This window comes from Archocentrus centrarchus, chromosome 4 (genome assembly GCF_007364275.1).
Source record: "Archocentrus centrarchus isolate MPI-CPG fArcCen1 chromosome 4, fArcCen1, whole genome shotgun sequence".
Lineage (NCBI taxonomy): Eukaryota > Metazoa > Chordata > Actinopteri > Cichliformes > Cichlidae > Archocentrus > Archocentrus centrarchus.
Genome location: NC_044349.1, coordinates 34,221,221 through 34,238,435, shown reverse-complemented (window position 1 = coordinate 34,238,435; position 17,215 = coordinate 34,221,221). Strand labels below are relative to the sequence as shown.

Below are 17,215 nucleotides of genomic sequence, written 5' to 3'. Positions count from 1 at the left end.
TCCAACAGAGAACCAGCATCGCGGCCATGCAGCAAGGTGAAAACTACACTGCTCAAAAAAATAAAGGGAACACTCAAATAACACATCATAGATCTGAATGAATTAAATATTCTCATTGAATACTTTGTTCTGTACAAAGTTGAATGTGCTGACAACAAAATCACACAAAAATCATCAATGGAAATTAAAATTATTAACCAATGGAGGCCTGGATTTGGAGTCACACACAAAATTAAGGTGGAAAAACACACTACAGGCTGATCCAACTTTGATGTAATGTTCTTAAAACAAGTCAAAATGAGGCTCAGTATTGCGTGTGGCCTCCACGTGCCTGTATGACCTCCCTACAACGCCTGGGCATGCTCCCGATGAGGTGGCGGATGGTCTCCTGAGGGATCTCCTCCCAGACCTGGACTAAAACATCCGCCAACTCCTGGACAGTCTGTGGTGCAACATGACGTTGGAGGATGGAGCGAGACATGATGTCTCAGATGTGCTCAATTGGATTCAGGTCTGGGGAACGGGCGGGCCAGTCCATAGCTTCAATGCCTTCATCTTGCAGGAACTACTGACGCACTCCAGCCACATGAGGTCTAGCATTGTCCTGCATTAGGAGGAACCCAGGGCCAACCGCACCAGCATATGGTCTCCCAAGGGGTCTGAGGATCTCATCTCGGTACCTAATGGCAGTCATGCTACCTCTGGCGAGCACATGGAGGGCTGTGTGGCCCTCCAAAGAAATGCCACCCCACACCATTACTGACCCACTGCCAAACCGGTCATGCTGAAGGATGTTGCAGGCAGCAGATCGCTCTCCACGGCATCTCCAGACTCTGTCACGTCTGTCACATGTGCTCAGCGTGAACCTGCTTTCATCTGTGAAGAGCACAGGGCGCCAGTGGCGAATTTGCCAGTCCTGGTGTTCTCTGGCAAATGCCAAGCGTCCTGCACGGTGTTGGGCTGTGAGCACAACCCCCATCTGTGGACGTCATACCATCCTCATGGAGTCGGTTTCTAACCATTTGTGCAGACACATGCACATTTGTGGCCTGCTGGAGGTCATTTTGCAGGGCTCTGGCAGTGGTCCTGCTGTTCCTCCTTGCACAAAGGTAGAGGTAGCGGTCCTGCTGCTGGGTTGTTGCCCTCCTACAGCCACATTTCTACGTCTTCTGGTGTACTGGCCTGTCTCCTGGTAGCGCCTCCAGCCTCTGGACACTACGCTGATAGACAGCAAACCTTACCACAGCTCGCATTGATGTGTCATCCTGGATGAGCTGCACTACTTGAGCCACTTGTGTGGGTTGTAGAATCCGTCTCATGCTACCACAAGTGTGAAAGCACCACCAACATTCAAAAGTGACCAAAACATCAGCCAGAAAGCATAGGTACTGAGAAGTGGTCTGTGGTCCCCACCTGCAGAACCACTCCTTTATTGAGTGTGTCTTGCTAATTGCCAATAATTTCCACCTGTTGTCTATTCCATTTGCACAACAGCATGTGAAATTGATTGTCAATCAGTGTTGCTTCCTAAGTGGACAGTTTGATTTCACAGAAGTTTGATTTACTTGGAGTTATATTGTGTTGTTTAAGTGTTCCCTTTATTTTTTTGAGCAGTGTATAATGGACCGTTTTCAGTGAAAAAAAAATAATGGCTCGTTTATACACAGGAACACTGCAAGCAGGAGGACGCACTGACAAATGTGTTAATGAGACTGGGGTGTCCACACCACTGTGTTACACACAAATACAAACACACACCAGCTTGAAAAGCTGTATTTGAGTTTTGATTCCTTCAAATGAACAGAGTTCAGTTTGTTCTTGTTTATAATGTTTCGCTGTGTTCTGATGTTATAAACCACATGCGAGTTAATATTAATCTACTGCACTGAAGCTGCACCTGCATCTAGTGCTGGGCAGTCCAATTACTCCTAATTTATTTTTGAGATAAATACTTTTATTGATAGTTTAAAATTTTTGAGATGAATTTATTGAGAGTTTAAGTTAATTGGATTTTTCTTTATGTTGCTCTCTGTTGATGTCTCATGATGTTCATGTTTGTCTTCAATACATGTAGCACATAATGCTGCTATCTTGTGAACAGTTGGTTGTTGAATACAATTTTTGTAATGGTATAATTTGAGGTCTTAGTTACTCTTGCACCTTGACTCATGCACCTGACAAATGAAATATGACAAAATAAAACTAATATTAAAACTAATGAAAACTAAACTAAAACTAAGCATTAAACAAACAAAAAACTAGTAAAAACGAGCAAGACCACTCTAAAAACTAATTTAAACAAACTGAATTAGAGAAAAAAGCATTACAACAAAATAAAACTAAATTATAATGTAAAATCAAAACTATTATAACCCCTGTGTTCCAGTACCCCATTGTGTTATTATTGGATTATTGGTGATAGTCTCAAATAAGAAAGAACTTATGAAACTGGACATTTCCCAAAACTGAACTTTTCATATAATGCATTGCGTGCATTACTCCCTTCACAGAACAAAGTAAACTGCCTTTGCCCAAAATAGAAAGAGAAGTGGGAGGTACCTGGTGCACAAAAAGAGAACAAGCACATCAGAGTCTCTAGTTTAAGAAACAGACACTTTATAGGTCCTCAAGTGACTGCTCCATTAAACTGCAGGCACAAAACACAAATCTTAGTGTAGATTGTGGAGACTGCATGATTATGGCCTTCAAGGCAGGCAAATGAACGCAAAAGATTAAAATGGGCAAAAGAATGCAAATTTGGCTATGCATATTAATTTATCTAACAGTCCTCTGTCCAATGTCTAAGCCTGAAGAGTTTGAATAAAAAATAACAGAATTTGTGAGAGGCAAAAGAAAGGCTGCTCTGTTGTGGTAAAATAAGGGGACGATAAGAAAATGAACTATTGAACTAATTGAAATTTAATTTGGTTTAACTTATCTTTATAAGTGACTTCACTGGAAAACAAACAACAAAAGCACAGTAGAGGAATATCAAAAATATGTTAGAGGTCGTCAGTTTGAGAACAGGATGGATAATTACACGTTTGGTTGTAACATCCAGTTCTATTTGTTAGAACTGGCACAGTGGCATGCATTGATGCTAATGGAAGCAATATTTGGATACAAAAGCACATTTGAATAAAGGAGTATGAGAACCACTCCTTAAAAAGAAGACTACCATTTGCTGTTGATGAGAAGCCTGTCAGAGTTACCATCTTCACAAATCAATTAGCAGCAATTAACAGCATCTTAGATTTTGGTTATTATTAAGATTTTGCAAAGACACATCTCAACATCAACTATTGGGAGGAGCCTGTGCAAATTTGGCCCACATGGTTAAATTGCTGTAAAGAAATCATGCCTGATAGAAACCAAGAAGCAGAAGAACAGAACTCCTGGGACTAAGAAATGCATGGGAGTTTAGACCAGTGAAAATCTCATCTTTGGTTTGATGATTTCCAATGTGAGAATTTTGATTGTAGTCTTGTCTAGCCAAAACACGCCACCTAGCTCTGTTTGACCAAGAAGCAGACTGCTGCATCAGATCATCTGATGTCTAGAACAAACCCAGCTGAGATAGTATAGTACGCTTTGACATGCAGTAAAGAAAAACATATGCATATGTGGGACATTGCAGGTGAATGTATAATGAGGTGACTCTGAAGAATCAAAAGTTTTTAACAAAAAAGAAAAAAAGACTGCTTTGTCAACACATTTTAAGTTTTGTACATAACATCCAAATGTGTTATTTCATAGTTGATCATCAGTTCATTGTCCCTGTACATAATACAAAAAAGCCCCCATAAAAACACACATTAGCATCTGACTAGCACATCTACGAGAGCTGGTGTCATTTTAAAAGTAGAGGAGAGTGTTATACATGTACTGCTCTTTGCATATAATAAATTAAAAAAAATTTTTTGCATTTTTTTTCATCCATTTACATTTAGCGACTAAAAGGCTTGCTTAATACTATACAATTAAAATGCTCATCTTAATTGTCAACAAATATGTTTGATAACACTGCCAAAATGATAATTTTATGTGAATGTAATAGTGCTTCTTACCTTGACTTTGTCAGGTCCTGTTAGAAAGGTGGATTACAGAACAGAGAAGTTATCAAGCAGAAATACCTGAACTCAATGGCTCTAAGCTAGTTACACCACACCACAGCAAACAGACTGTAAACGGATGCTGGTCAAGTTTCTGTGCAGTCCTCTTTGAAACACTGTCTTTAGCTATTTGTTAGTAATTTCTTTTCAGATCAACTGATTCTACTAGCTTTAGAATACAAGCTAGTTTAAATTAAATCAAACTAAATCAGCAATTCTTAGACTGCTAAAAAGCTTAAGCAAGAACACAACACAAATGGACTGTGATAAAACAGAACTGCCAGTGAATCTTTTCACATAGAAAATGGAACACAAAGAACTAAGGACAACTTAACAAGACCTCTACAACAACAGATGTGACATGCAGAGAGTGAGAAAAAGAAGAAGATAAATCTGTGTCTGATTGATGACTCAACAGTTTAGCACAAATAATGACTCTGATGTTTGATATATCTTTTTTGACTAGGACCATGTTTTCTGCTCAATGGCATTATGATCAAACACTACACCACATGAAGAATTTAATGTTTTCCCACATGTATTTAGATATGTGTAACAGCAATTTGATTGTTCTGAGATTGTTAAGCACTTCTAGCAGTGAATTATATGGAAGGCAGAGCCAAGTCAAGTGATTCTTGCAAAGCTGATTCATAGAAAAGTTTAGGACTAGTTTTTTGTTAAACTTGTAAACTTTGCACAAAAAGTAACTACATTTATTCATTTTTTGTTGTTGTTGTAACAATGCTTATTGGCAATAGTTCTTATACTGTTTTAAAGCCTGTTTATTTCCCTTTAAATGGAGCCACATTTCTAATTAAAATGCATTTGGGGGTTGAGCAGCAGAGTTGAGTCATGTGGGTTACACCAATGAAAGACTTGCCAAATATTCTCTGCCAATGCCAAACAGCTTCTGCTAGTGGCTTTGTGTTGTCTATTGGATTGGATAATTGAAGCTTGAAGAAACAAGATCTCCTCATACTGGTCACCAGCTTGGTCATCCACTGCTGTGCGATGGCATCCCATTCTTCAACCAGCATTTGTTGCAAGTCAGCCAGTGTGGTTGTGTTGGTCCCTCTGGCACAAGCTGATTCAAGCGTTCAATGGGACTCAGGTAAGGACTGCATGCAGGCCATTCCACCCTCTCCACTCCCAAATTCTGGAGGTAGTCTCATAAATCCTGCCCTGTGGGGAAGAGTGTTGTCATCTTGGGATAGAGTTCAGTGCCAGACTGTCGAGATATGGGACTGCCACTGATCAGAATCTGATCTCTCTGCATTCAGATTGCCTCCAATGATGGCAAGCCTGATTGTCAGCACCTGGTGTACCTGAAGCTCCAAACGAAAGTCAATAGCAAAATAAGCTGAAGATTTGGCAAGTTTTTCAGTGATGTAACCCACATACTCAACTCTGTTTCTCAACCCACAAATGCATTTTCCTTACAAATGTGGCACCATTTAAGAGGAAATAAAAAGGCTTTCCAACAGCATAAGGTTTATTGCACAAATTATAACCATTGTTACAAGAAAGAAATAATCAGCCAAACACAAATTTCCCAATGTTTTGTGCTAAGTTTAGATGGCTGGACAGTCCAGATGTTATTAAAAATATTCTCACTTCACTATCTAAATTTTACAGTCCAATTTAGTTACTGTAGTAGGAATGTATTCTCTTCACAAGAGCAGCTCTGCATGATTTCGGAGTTCAATTTTTTTTTAAGTTATGTTCATACCTATAATACTGTTCCTTAACAACTTCCTCCATAAAGACAACATTTGACAACCTCCACTATACCCTTAATTACAAGTTTTGACACATATCTCTATCAAGATGTGGTTTGATGACCATTGGACTAAGTTCCAAGGGTAGTTCTTGAAGGCTGTACAGGCAGATATCACCCTCATTAACATCTGAGGCACACCCTGTCAGTTTGTTCTGTAAGCAGGCCTGAAATATGACAGAAGCTGCTCAGTTCAGAAAAGTGAAACAACAGTTACCACTAGTAAGCAACCAGGGAGGGGGAGAGTTAAGTTGGCTTCTGTCTTTAATAAGCTGCATTAGCTTTTTCTTTAAGGACCCCTCAATAGACTTTTTTCTACTTTCTTCTAATTGGATAATGAGACCTGTCAAAGGGTAACACAATCATTCTGAGCTACACTGCATGTACTTCAGGGGTGCACTATGTCTTTAAGAGATGAATGTTTAATTTATTATTTTTAATTTAACAAGTGACTCTCTCTTTGGCAAGAGTGTCCTGGGCCAAGACATGCGGGATTGACCTTATAGGTTTCTAGATCATCAGAGCAAACCCACACAAGCCAAGGGAAAGCATGCTAACTCTACACAGAAGGGCCCTGCACGGGTTAAAATCCAGGAACCCTTTCCACAAAAGTATAAATAAATATTGTAAATCCAGTAGAACAGTCTAAAGGTAACATTGGCCACAAACCCCTTTATATAAAAGTCACGTTACTATAGGGCTGAAATTAAAAATTTGTCCAAGTTTAGATTTAGCAGGTTTGCTGGAACAAGCATTCCAGTATTAGATCCAAGAACAATTAATAATAATAATAATGGTACATGTTGGTTCAAACAATGTCTGGATGGCTATTTCAACCTACTTCACAAATTTTCTGCACTCTAAAGCATTTTATATGAATTGTGATTTTTTTTTGTTTTATTTTTATTAAAGATATGTGTCCTAATTAAAGGTAATTAAAGTAATTAATTTTTCACAAAGATTTAATTTACATCCAGTCAAGCTGTGAATTTGTATTCAAGGATGCAATAATACAGACCATAAAGCAATGTTCTTAGCTGCTGTGTCAGGTTGAAGAACATGTAAGTGGATGCTTGAGAATAGTGAGAAAACCTAAAACAGTAATGTAAGACAAACACATGCATGACAAGAATAAACAGCTAATATAAAACACTAATCAACTACTGACAACAAAATAAATAGTGAACATCAAGGGCATGCAGGGTAGACAGACTCAAGAGCTGATAGTTGAGTAGTGATACTGTTGTGCCTTGCATTTAATGGATAATTCTAACAGAAAATTTGAACTGAAATGCACCAGTCAGCCAATCCCACAAGAATTATTCCCAGGCTGAAAATCGAGTGTTAGGTTGTCTGGTGATTTTAAACGGGATGTTAGTATACAAAAAATTTATTTGTCTCTAGCCTTGTCATGGAGTGGGAATTTGTTGAAGATCCCAACAGATTTGTGTTCATTTTTGTACAGTGACTTAATTCACACAATAAGCATCGTGCCCTTCATTCGGGTAAACAAACATAATATTCTTCCTGCCAAAACAAACAAACCACAAAAAGAGCTGACACCCTTTCCTGCAAATGAAGATTACACTCTCAGTGTAATTCTGCAAGCTGTACAGCCTGAATACCAAACTGCAATTTCTAAAGCCAGTTTATATGGTAAATGGTAATAGTAAATGGACTAGTTCTTGTATAGTGCTTTTCTACTCTAGCTGAACACTGAAAGCTACACTATGGCAACTACTGTACATGCTGCCATAGTATAGGAATAACAGAATTTTGGCAAAATACTCCTGTTTCTTTATTTTTTGTTTTTAGCCAGTCTCATGTGAGTCACATATGAGCTGGACTAAAGAGATTAACAAGGTGTAATTCATAGTGGACATAAACAGAAAGAATTGTTAAACTATGAGTGTAATATCACTGCAAAGCAAAGGTCTTCTCAAACTGGCAACATAAACCGTGCATCCATCCATCCATCCATTTTCGACAGCTTTGCTTTATGCTCGGCTCTCTTGTCACCACAATGGACTGGTACAGCGTCCGCAAGCCCCAATCTGTCTGTCAATCTACTGTACCCCATTTTCCTTTGCTCGTGAACAAGACCCTGAGACACTTAAACCTCTTAACTGGCCACGTCCCGTCCACAGAACGTTTGTAGTTTGTTTTATATGGCAGGCTTGAACCTCCCATTTTGATTGACACCTCATTCAGCCAATCATGTAACTGGCAGCACCAAATTACCTGACGTCCTCTGGTTATTACTGGCTCTGTGAAACCCATTTTTTAACATGATTGGCCGAATGAACCCTCAGGATCATTTAAAAATGCAAAATCACTGTCTTACTGCATCCAACCTCAGCAGCAATGGCATGTTGTGAGAGGCCGTGCTTATGCAGCTCAGCAATCCTACCACGTTCAAAGTCAGTGAGCTTTTTCGCTTTTGCCATCAGGAGGTCTTGACAATGTAAAGACTTGACAGAAAATGACATGGAATCAAAATTTTTGCACAGCTTTTGGCTTTTAAAGGCTGTGGTCTTAAACTTTTGATCAGCTGAAAAAATCATGTTTGAGTGTAAATGCAGTTTTCAATAAATTTCCTGCTCAAAAGTTTTTGTCTCTTGCGCCGATTTCTACTTTTAGCATTGTGAAGCTCTACTTAGAACCTTCTTAAGATCCAATAGTGCAAAATGCAAATTCTTGCAATTTTTTAACTGGTCTTAAGATTTTGATCAGGAGTATACGTCCCGCTGATAGGACATAGCCAGTTAATAGGCTACGGAATGGGTTTTCCAGTGCAAATAATAAACAGAGGGCGTTATGTAGTTTTTTCAGGTGATTTTGGTGCTGCCAGTTAACAGGTTAAACGGCTCCACTTGGGGCAGCAACTAGTCCCTGACCTGGACTGGGCACTCAACTCTTTACCAGCTCATATGCACTGCTTCACACTCAGCTGTGAACCGCTCAAGTGTCAGATGGAGGCCACCACCTGATGACAGCAACAGGACCTCTGCGAAAAGCAGAAATGAAATTTTGAGGCCACCAACATGGAAGCCTTCTGCCAATTGGCTATGCAATTAATTTAATAGTGGCATCCCCTGATACCACATCAGAATCCAACAGAAGGCATTTGGGATGTGGCAGACTACATGATAAATCTGCAAACATGGTGTGATGCAAGCATGTCAACATGGATCTGAATCTCAAAGGAAGCTTTCCAACAAGTCACCAAGAACTGATTCCCTATAATAAAAAATAAACTTGGTGTGTTATCAGACTATAATTCAGTGATACTAAATCATTACCAAGCTCACAAAACACACACTCTACTGTACCTCTGTGTAAATACTTCCATAGGTGGTCTGGTCAAGATATAGCAACTGCTAAATACTGTAAACGACTATTTAAATTGGCCCATTTTTCAAAGGATCACTTCAATCAAACATCAATCACAATGTCCTAATTTCTACCTTGTAAGACATGGGATTTGTATGTGGGCTACCTGGACTGAACTGGAAAATAGATAGCAATAGCATTCAGCTTTTCCTGTGGAACATACTCCCAGCTTGATTTCAGGAGACAGATGCCCTTTCTACTTTTAAGATCAGGCTTAAAACTTTCCTTTTTGATAATTTTATAATTAGGGCTGAATCAGTTAAGCACATTCGTAATGGTACAATAGCATTACTAATGTGGCAAAGGCCACGTTAGTAATGGCACTATAGGCTGAGGCTACAATATTAGAGAGAAAAAAAAAATAAACAATCAGACAATCCCCTGTGAGCTAGACATGGAAACAGGAAGCAAGAACTCCCATTTAACAGGAAAAGACCTCCCGCAGAATCAGAATCGTTGAATGGCAGCCATCTGCCATGAGGGGTGGGGGGGAAATTGAAGAAAAAAAAAGAGAAACATCGAGAGATTAAAGAAAAAGCACAAACTACCTGAGGCAACTATGTGAGATGACAAAAAGTTACTAAGATGCAGTAGAATCATATAAATGCATGGGGAATGAGTGAGGCACATGAAAGAGTGCTCAGTGCATCCTGAGAAGTCCCCCATCAGCTTGAGGTTACAGTAGCATCACTAAGGGATGGTTCAGGGTCACCTGATCCAGTGTTAAGTACAAGCTTTACCAAAAGGTAAAGTCTTGAGTCTATTCTTAAAAGCAGAGAGGACCTCTAGAACCTGATTCCACGGGGGGGGGGGGGGGGCATGATAGCTGCCTCTCATTCTGCTTCTGAAAAATCTTAGAACAAGTAAGCTTGCACTCTGAGAACAAAGCGCACTACAGAGATGATATGGTACTATTATGTCTTTATATTATGGGCCCTGATTATTTAAGACTTTTAGAACAGCATAATGAGGAATTTTATGTATGTATGTATGTATGTATGTATATATATATATATATATATATATATATATATATATCGCTTCGGCATACCTTAGTTCTCGTATTTTGTCAGCACTCCAGAAATACCATACGTCACCAACAGATAATCCAACATATATATATATATATATATATATATATATATATATATATATATATATATATATACATATATATATTAGGGTTGGGACTCGATTAAAAAATTAATCAAATTAATTAGAAGCTTTGTAATTAATTAATCGAAATTAATCGCATTTTAATCACATTTAAATATTTACCATGATAAATATTAATTTAAGTTTGGTTGATGAATGAATCAGTATACATAAGCTTAAACTTAAACAAAATTTTGTTTATTTTCCCACCAGTCTAACAGACCAACGAAGGGTGGAAGTGCTCCTGTGATAAACTCCTGAAATTAAAGTTAAGCATCATAACTGGAGAGTTTTATTCAACATTAATGTATCACTTAATATAGTTGGAAATTAATCATTCGCTGAGCTGTATTCCTTGATGTTGAAATGTGTTATGATTGTTTTAACAGCTTATTTTGAATAAAAGACTTAAAATTAAACCACAAAAAGGAGAAAAAGTTCGTTCTCCGTTTAACCAGCTGCTTTTACACAGCTGTGCTTCGCACTCTCGGCTGCTAGAAGACATGAGCTACGCAGAGGTGAAGGCAGGTGACGCTGATATGAAGGCTAGCCGCTCACTTCCGGCCTTTGCGGTGTTCGTGGGCTGCGAACGACGTGGGCCGGGTCCTTCGAAGGATGCGGCTCCTGAATTTGGACATTGTGCGTCGATATAATCTGTATGCCGGGAACTCGTGCACTGAGAAACATTCCACGGTGCAAAGTGCGATTTGCACCGCTTCGTTTGTGCTGGTTTGTGCCGATAAAACTATCGTTTGTGCTTCTTTCCTTTTTGAGTTATTAAAAATTATTTTTTAGGTGATCCAAAGGTCACCATCCCCCCATTATGCTCCAAAACAAACCAGAGTGGTCTACTTTTTTAGTGCTTCGTTTGTGCTGGTTTGTGCCGTTAAAACTAGCGTTTGTGCTGCTTTCTTCTTCCTTTTTTTTTTTGGTTTATTGATGGTGGGCAAGGAAATTGGTGCATTACCATCACCGACTGGTATGGAGTGTGGACCAGAATGTCACTCAAGGGTTATGTGTTAATTTTAGAATAACAAAATACTGTCTGATAAATTTTCCTCTTTGAGATTTTTCCAAATATATCAACTAAATCTAGTTTTAGCGTATTTTTCGGGCTATAAGGTGCACTTAAAATCCTTAATTTTCCTCAAAAATCGGCATTGCGCCTTATAATCCGGTGCGCCTTATACGTACTTTAATTCTTTTGTGCTGCTTACTGGTCAGTGTTATGTTTTACTGTCAGGTGATCACATGTCTTCACCTAGAAGACAATGAATCACCTGCTGCAGGCTGTAATTACTGTTTTGGTAACGTGTCGGTTGTATTTCAGCACTTTCTTGTCACCAATTCATTCAGTGTGAATTTGTCGGATGTTGTCAACGAAGGAAAGGACATTCGGTAAGTGTTGTTTCTGTTCCCTGTGCAAATAGTCGTACAGAAAAATACCTGAGGTCTTTCCTGCTTTTTAATGAGAATAGTTGTATATAACTTTATTATTTACTATATTTTTACACACGGTTTGAAAAAACGTGGTGGTGGTGGGGGGGTGACATTATCGGCCAAAATAATAATTCATATCTCCGAAACGAAAGCAGCACAAACGCTAGTTTTAACGGCACAAACCAGCACAAACGAAGCACTAAAAAATAGACCACTCTGGTTTGTTTTGGAGCAGGAAACCCACGCAAGCACGGGGAGAACATGCAAACTCCACACAGAGAGAGGGAGGGGCCTGGGCCAAGGGGGAATCAAACCCAGGCCTTCCACATGGTATTCTAACTGTGAGGCAGCAGTAAAAAATTTAGCAGTAGAACATTATAGGTCATCCAGGCTCTTATGTCTTTAAGACCTGCCTGCTGTTTAACCTGTTAACTGGCCGCTCCAAAATCAACAAAAATGCCTGAAAAAGCATACCCAAATTAAATCAGCTGCTGTTCCTGAACTCTTTGGAGTACATGCAAAAGGTTGGTCTCTTTGTGAAGAAGCTATATTTTTCATTTTTGCAGTAACACTGAGACTACACTGTGGAACTACATGACACACTTTAGTACAAGAGGAAACTATCAGAAAGATAAGATTAAAACAGCACAACACATTTCCTTTAACACCAATGGCGTGTTCTAGTCTGTACTAAAATGTTGTGATCAGGCGTAGCAATTGCTGAGCTAGGGACTAGAAGGAACCAATGGGTTCCACTGTCAGAGGCTATCAGATCATTAAGAACCTTCACTAGTGCTGTATCTGTATGTTACACACTCTAAATCCTGACTGAAACTCTTCAAATAACCCATTCCTCCACAAATGACCACATAGCTGATTTACAACTCTATATTTAAATTTTTAAATGAAAAAAGGACTGGAAGGTTTGAAACTAGTCTATAATTATTATAATTATAATGGTACACAACCTGTTAATAATGGTAAATAAATATTTAAAATTGTGGCATTAATTAACAGTAAGACCTTTTTGGGCAATCTTGTAGGGATGAGGTGCAATAGATACAGTGATGGTTTAGAGAAAGTAATTATTGAAGTTACTGTAGCTCAGAGAGATTGAGTATTTACCAGTTAGTGCCTTGGGATGACTGTTGCTGTGAACTGTGCACTATAAATAAAACTGATTTGAAGTGAACTAAATTGTCTTCTACAATATTACAAAAGAAAGCAGACATTTTAAGATGTCACCATCTGATATGGAAAACCATTGTTATATATACATTCTACACACAAATAAATTAATCAAAATGATTTTTTGTTGGCAGTGTTTGGGGTTTGAGTGTCTTCAACCTGTCTGGATAACGACATACTCCTCGTGTCAATAAAATTTCTCATAATGTTAATTCTTCTCACAGAGTTCTCTCTATAAGATTAGTACAGCAATGGCTAAGATATTGTGGACAGATAATTACACTTCTATAATTCTATTATTAAATTATACTGAATTCTGCGGTGCCTCAACAGCACTTATGGCACTCAGCAGTCTTCAGTAGTCTTTTCATTGCAGTGAATTTAAACCTTGTAACTGTGGTAGTGTGTCTCTGTGCGCTGAGCTGTGTCACCTGTTGTGCATACTAACAGTTAAACAGTATCACTCATCTCAACTTACAGAATTGAAGTCTGTAAAACCCAAGGTAGAGCCTTTAGTGGGTTTACTTGATGCTGAGGATGAGACAAAAGGGTCTTTGCCGCTGAACGGGTCTCCCATGCCCTTTTTACTCTGAAAAGGGTCGATGACTTCGCCACTGAATGGCTTGAAAGAATCACAGGGTTTGCAAGTGTCAGAAGGACCACTCATGTTCACTGGTGTGGTCTTACCTGAAGACATAAAACAAGAAAGGAGGAGAAACATCGTAACATGACAGAAGAGTTTTCCGTTCCAGGCTATTTTCAAAACATTATATTTTGGTCTTTTTCAAAAATTTGCCAATTAAAACAGGCAGAAACAACATGATCACAGGACTGATGTAGCTTTGTCAGGTGATAAAATTTTGAAAAACTAGCAGAAAGTAAAAATAAGATTAAAATTTTGCTAAGGACAATTAAAAAATATCAGAGTAAAATATAAATGAAGTATACAGGCCCAATGATAGATGACAGATGTCGTGACTCAGAGGTACAGCTCAGCTCTCGCCAGAAATAACTATCTCAATAACACAGGATCTGATTTGATGTGCTTCTGATAAAACATTGCATACTACTGTGATACTAATTTCTCTGGTTCACACACTTCTTCACATGCCCTGCTTCACCTCCAGTGTCACCTCAAAGTTACCTGGCAGTTTTGAAAGCCACACAAGTTTCACATCCACACACAGCAAACCAAACAATTCAAATCATGTCCCAGTGCAAACTGTCAACAGTACTACATCCTCAACTCAAAGGAAACCTATAAAAACAGCTGTTATAGGAAAAAACACAAGTAAAAGACCACACCCAATAGACCAAAACCAAAAGTTATAACCCAAACCCACAAAACGATTCTCAACGGTTTCCTGGTAAATTACTTGGTTTGGTTTCTACTCATGTTACGAGATGTTGGGGCACCAATTTACCAACAAATGAAGAGACCATTGCTGTTCATGTTAATAGAATTTTCATATTCACAGCTGTTAAACTCAAAATATGTGAATTTTAACACTAGGGATGATTATTTTCTTGTTAAGTTGGCTTTGTAAAGTATCTCTTGCACTGACTGTTTTAAATTCAGTTGGGAAAACTTATGACTTACATGAGAAGAAAAACATGCGCTGTTTCCATGAGGACTAAAAAACCCCAACACTTTTAATGCAATCAGTCTTCACTTAAAGTGCCTATTAATCAGTCCCAGTAATGCTAAACCACATGAGCAACATTATAAAAACAATATATCCACTAACAGCAGGAGTTCAAGCTGGTTCGGGCAGGGGATCGTGGGAACGTTTAGACTTCTTTAACTTGCTTGTGGAGGTGCTAAACCACAGGACCAGTCAAACCGTCGTCATGCAACACACACAGACGCATTTAGTCCCATTACCCAGATAACCCAGCTGATTGGGGTGAGTAGTTCATTTCACACTCCACACTGAGCAAAAGTGCATGCCTGGCAATCAGTTTTTTCCTCTTTCAGTAAACTATGTACATGGGTGCAAACACACACACTTGAGAAACCACAATCATGAGTTCCACCCTGTTTTAAAATATTCAGTTACATTTTTGACGTCTAATTTTAATGTTTACCACAAGATTGTACATGCAGCACGCAGTATTTAATCGATCAAAAACAATACAGCAAAAGACAAACTGACATAAATGTTTTTAAGCATATCTTATTTCACACAAATCTGTTCTTAATTATATAGTTTCCACTTCACTAAGTGATGAGAAAAAAAATGACAGCGTGAATAGGTGTGAAGAAGGGTTAGGGTTAGGATAAGGTAGAAAACATAAGACCTAAAATCATTTAAAGTTAATATATTAATATATAACTTAAAGATAAAATATTTAAAGATAATGTTAACAAATGTTAACTGCTTAAACTGCTAAAAATTCTGGCATTTGGCCACTCCACACAGCCTGCAGTCTGCAGAGTGTCCTTCTCTGAACAACTCATGCACACAAACACACACACGTACGCATCAAGGAAAGAGAGAGGAAGCGTGTCAGGGTGTGTCTGCAAACAACAGGCCAAGCAAACCACACATCATCTCTCTTACAACATCACCTTCACGTGTTCATGCACACAAACAACAAAGCACCAATTTGTGAATATGAAATCTACAAAAAAACCCACATGAGAATGCTCTCTGTATCAAAGATAAGAACGATAAGACTGGGACAGCAAGCAGGTAGAACAATGTATTCGCAGCAAAGGAGGCCACAGCTAAGGCTGGCACTCTCTATACAAACCAAGTATGTCTGGACAGAGTTTTTTTTGCTAAACGCATTTTTAATTAAGTCATTCATAAATAAACTTCTAGCATTGTTTAATTCTTATTTTTACTGCCTTCTACTTATCTGTATATCATTTACATGGGCCAGCAGTTGAGATGAAAAAAATGATGTGAAAGAACTTGAGATGTACTTTTGAGTGCTAATCTAATTTTAGTTGGTATTTAGTGTGTTTATGGTTTTTTTTGTTTGTTTTTTTGTATACTGTTGGTATTTACTGCTGCCACACTTTTTCATAAACAGTGAAGCATTTTTATCTTTTTTGGTTTATGTATGACCTATGAATACTCCTTGTAATAAATCCCACTGACTGACTTTTCTGTATTAAACTCTGTTATAATTTCATATTACATGAACACAATTAATTTGATTTCATATTATTTTTAATAAACAGTTTGAGCTACTTATTGGTGTCACTACTTGATCCATAAGGGAATCCTAATTTCTTCTGGAAAAATGGCCTACTTCTTGTCATTTTTCTTGCTAATGTTTCATTTAAATTACTCTTATCTGTCTTACTCTTATCTGTGTCAACACATCAATAGAAATGCTATATAGAAATATAGCCTAAAGTGTACTTGTTGTTGCAAAGAGATCCTCTGTCATCTTACTGTTAAGGAGGATTTCTTTTATTCCAGTTCATTTCTTCACTGTGTTTGTATGTGTAAGTGCATGCTAGTGATAGGGTGAGTTGGAGGCACAAGATCCACCTTGGCAATCCCTAACAGGAACAGCCAAACAAAGAAGAGAAAAAGAAATATATATTTATATATTACATTGTTCATGTTTATTAATGATGTTGTGGGGGAGGGGAGTGCCAACTGGCAGCTGACTGGAGCTCAATTGGACCAGGTTTCTCAATCAAACCAGCCATCCTCCCGACACCTCTCTTTTTGGATCCCTTTTATCAACTTAACGATAGAATTATTGTCAAACCACCCACCAGCACACTGAGGAGAAGGTGTAAATTTAGCTAATGACAAATGTAGCCTATTAGAGCCAGGCCCTAACAACCGCAAGTGTTATTCAGCTTTTAGTTACTTCTGCACTGTCTTCAAATTCAAGCTGTTTGTTACTGCTCACCACTGACTCAGGCAAAATGTAAACTCAAGTCTCTTTCATTCTCTCTGCACAAGGGTGTGGCTGAAGGGTGCGTGCCCACACAGACACACAGACACACACACACACACACACACACACACACACACACACACACACACACACACACACACACACACACACACACACACACACACACACAATAGATAATATATAGGCTAGTGACATTTCTTCATTGTCTAAGTCTGCTAGTACTCAGTAAACATTTGCTTGTTAGTATATTAAGACATAA

General features: G+C 38.4%; 1 protein-coding gene across 3 annotated transcripts in view; it reads right to left on the bottom strand.

Annotated features, from left to right (window-relative positions):
• Positions 1–17,215, bottom strand: part of eps15l1a (epidermal growth factor receptor pathway substrate 15-like 1a) — an 82,893-nt gene that overhangs the window by 5,443 nt on the left and 60,235 nt on the right. For 2 of the 3 annotated variants that reach the window (XM_030727347.1, XM_030727348.1), the window contains 2 exons: positions 13,591–13,752; positions 4,068–4,084 (listed from right to left, as the gene is read on the bottom strand). In XM_030727347.1, the coding sequence (XP_030583207.1) occupies positions 4,068–4,084; positions 13,591–13,752 (179 nt within the window). Of the gene's footprint in view, positions 1–4,067; positions 4,085–13,543; positions 13,753–17,215 lie in introns of all 3 variants that reach the window. The other variant, XM_030727349.1, reaches the window with a different exon arrangement.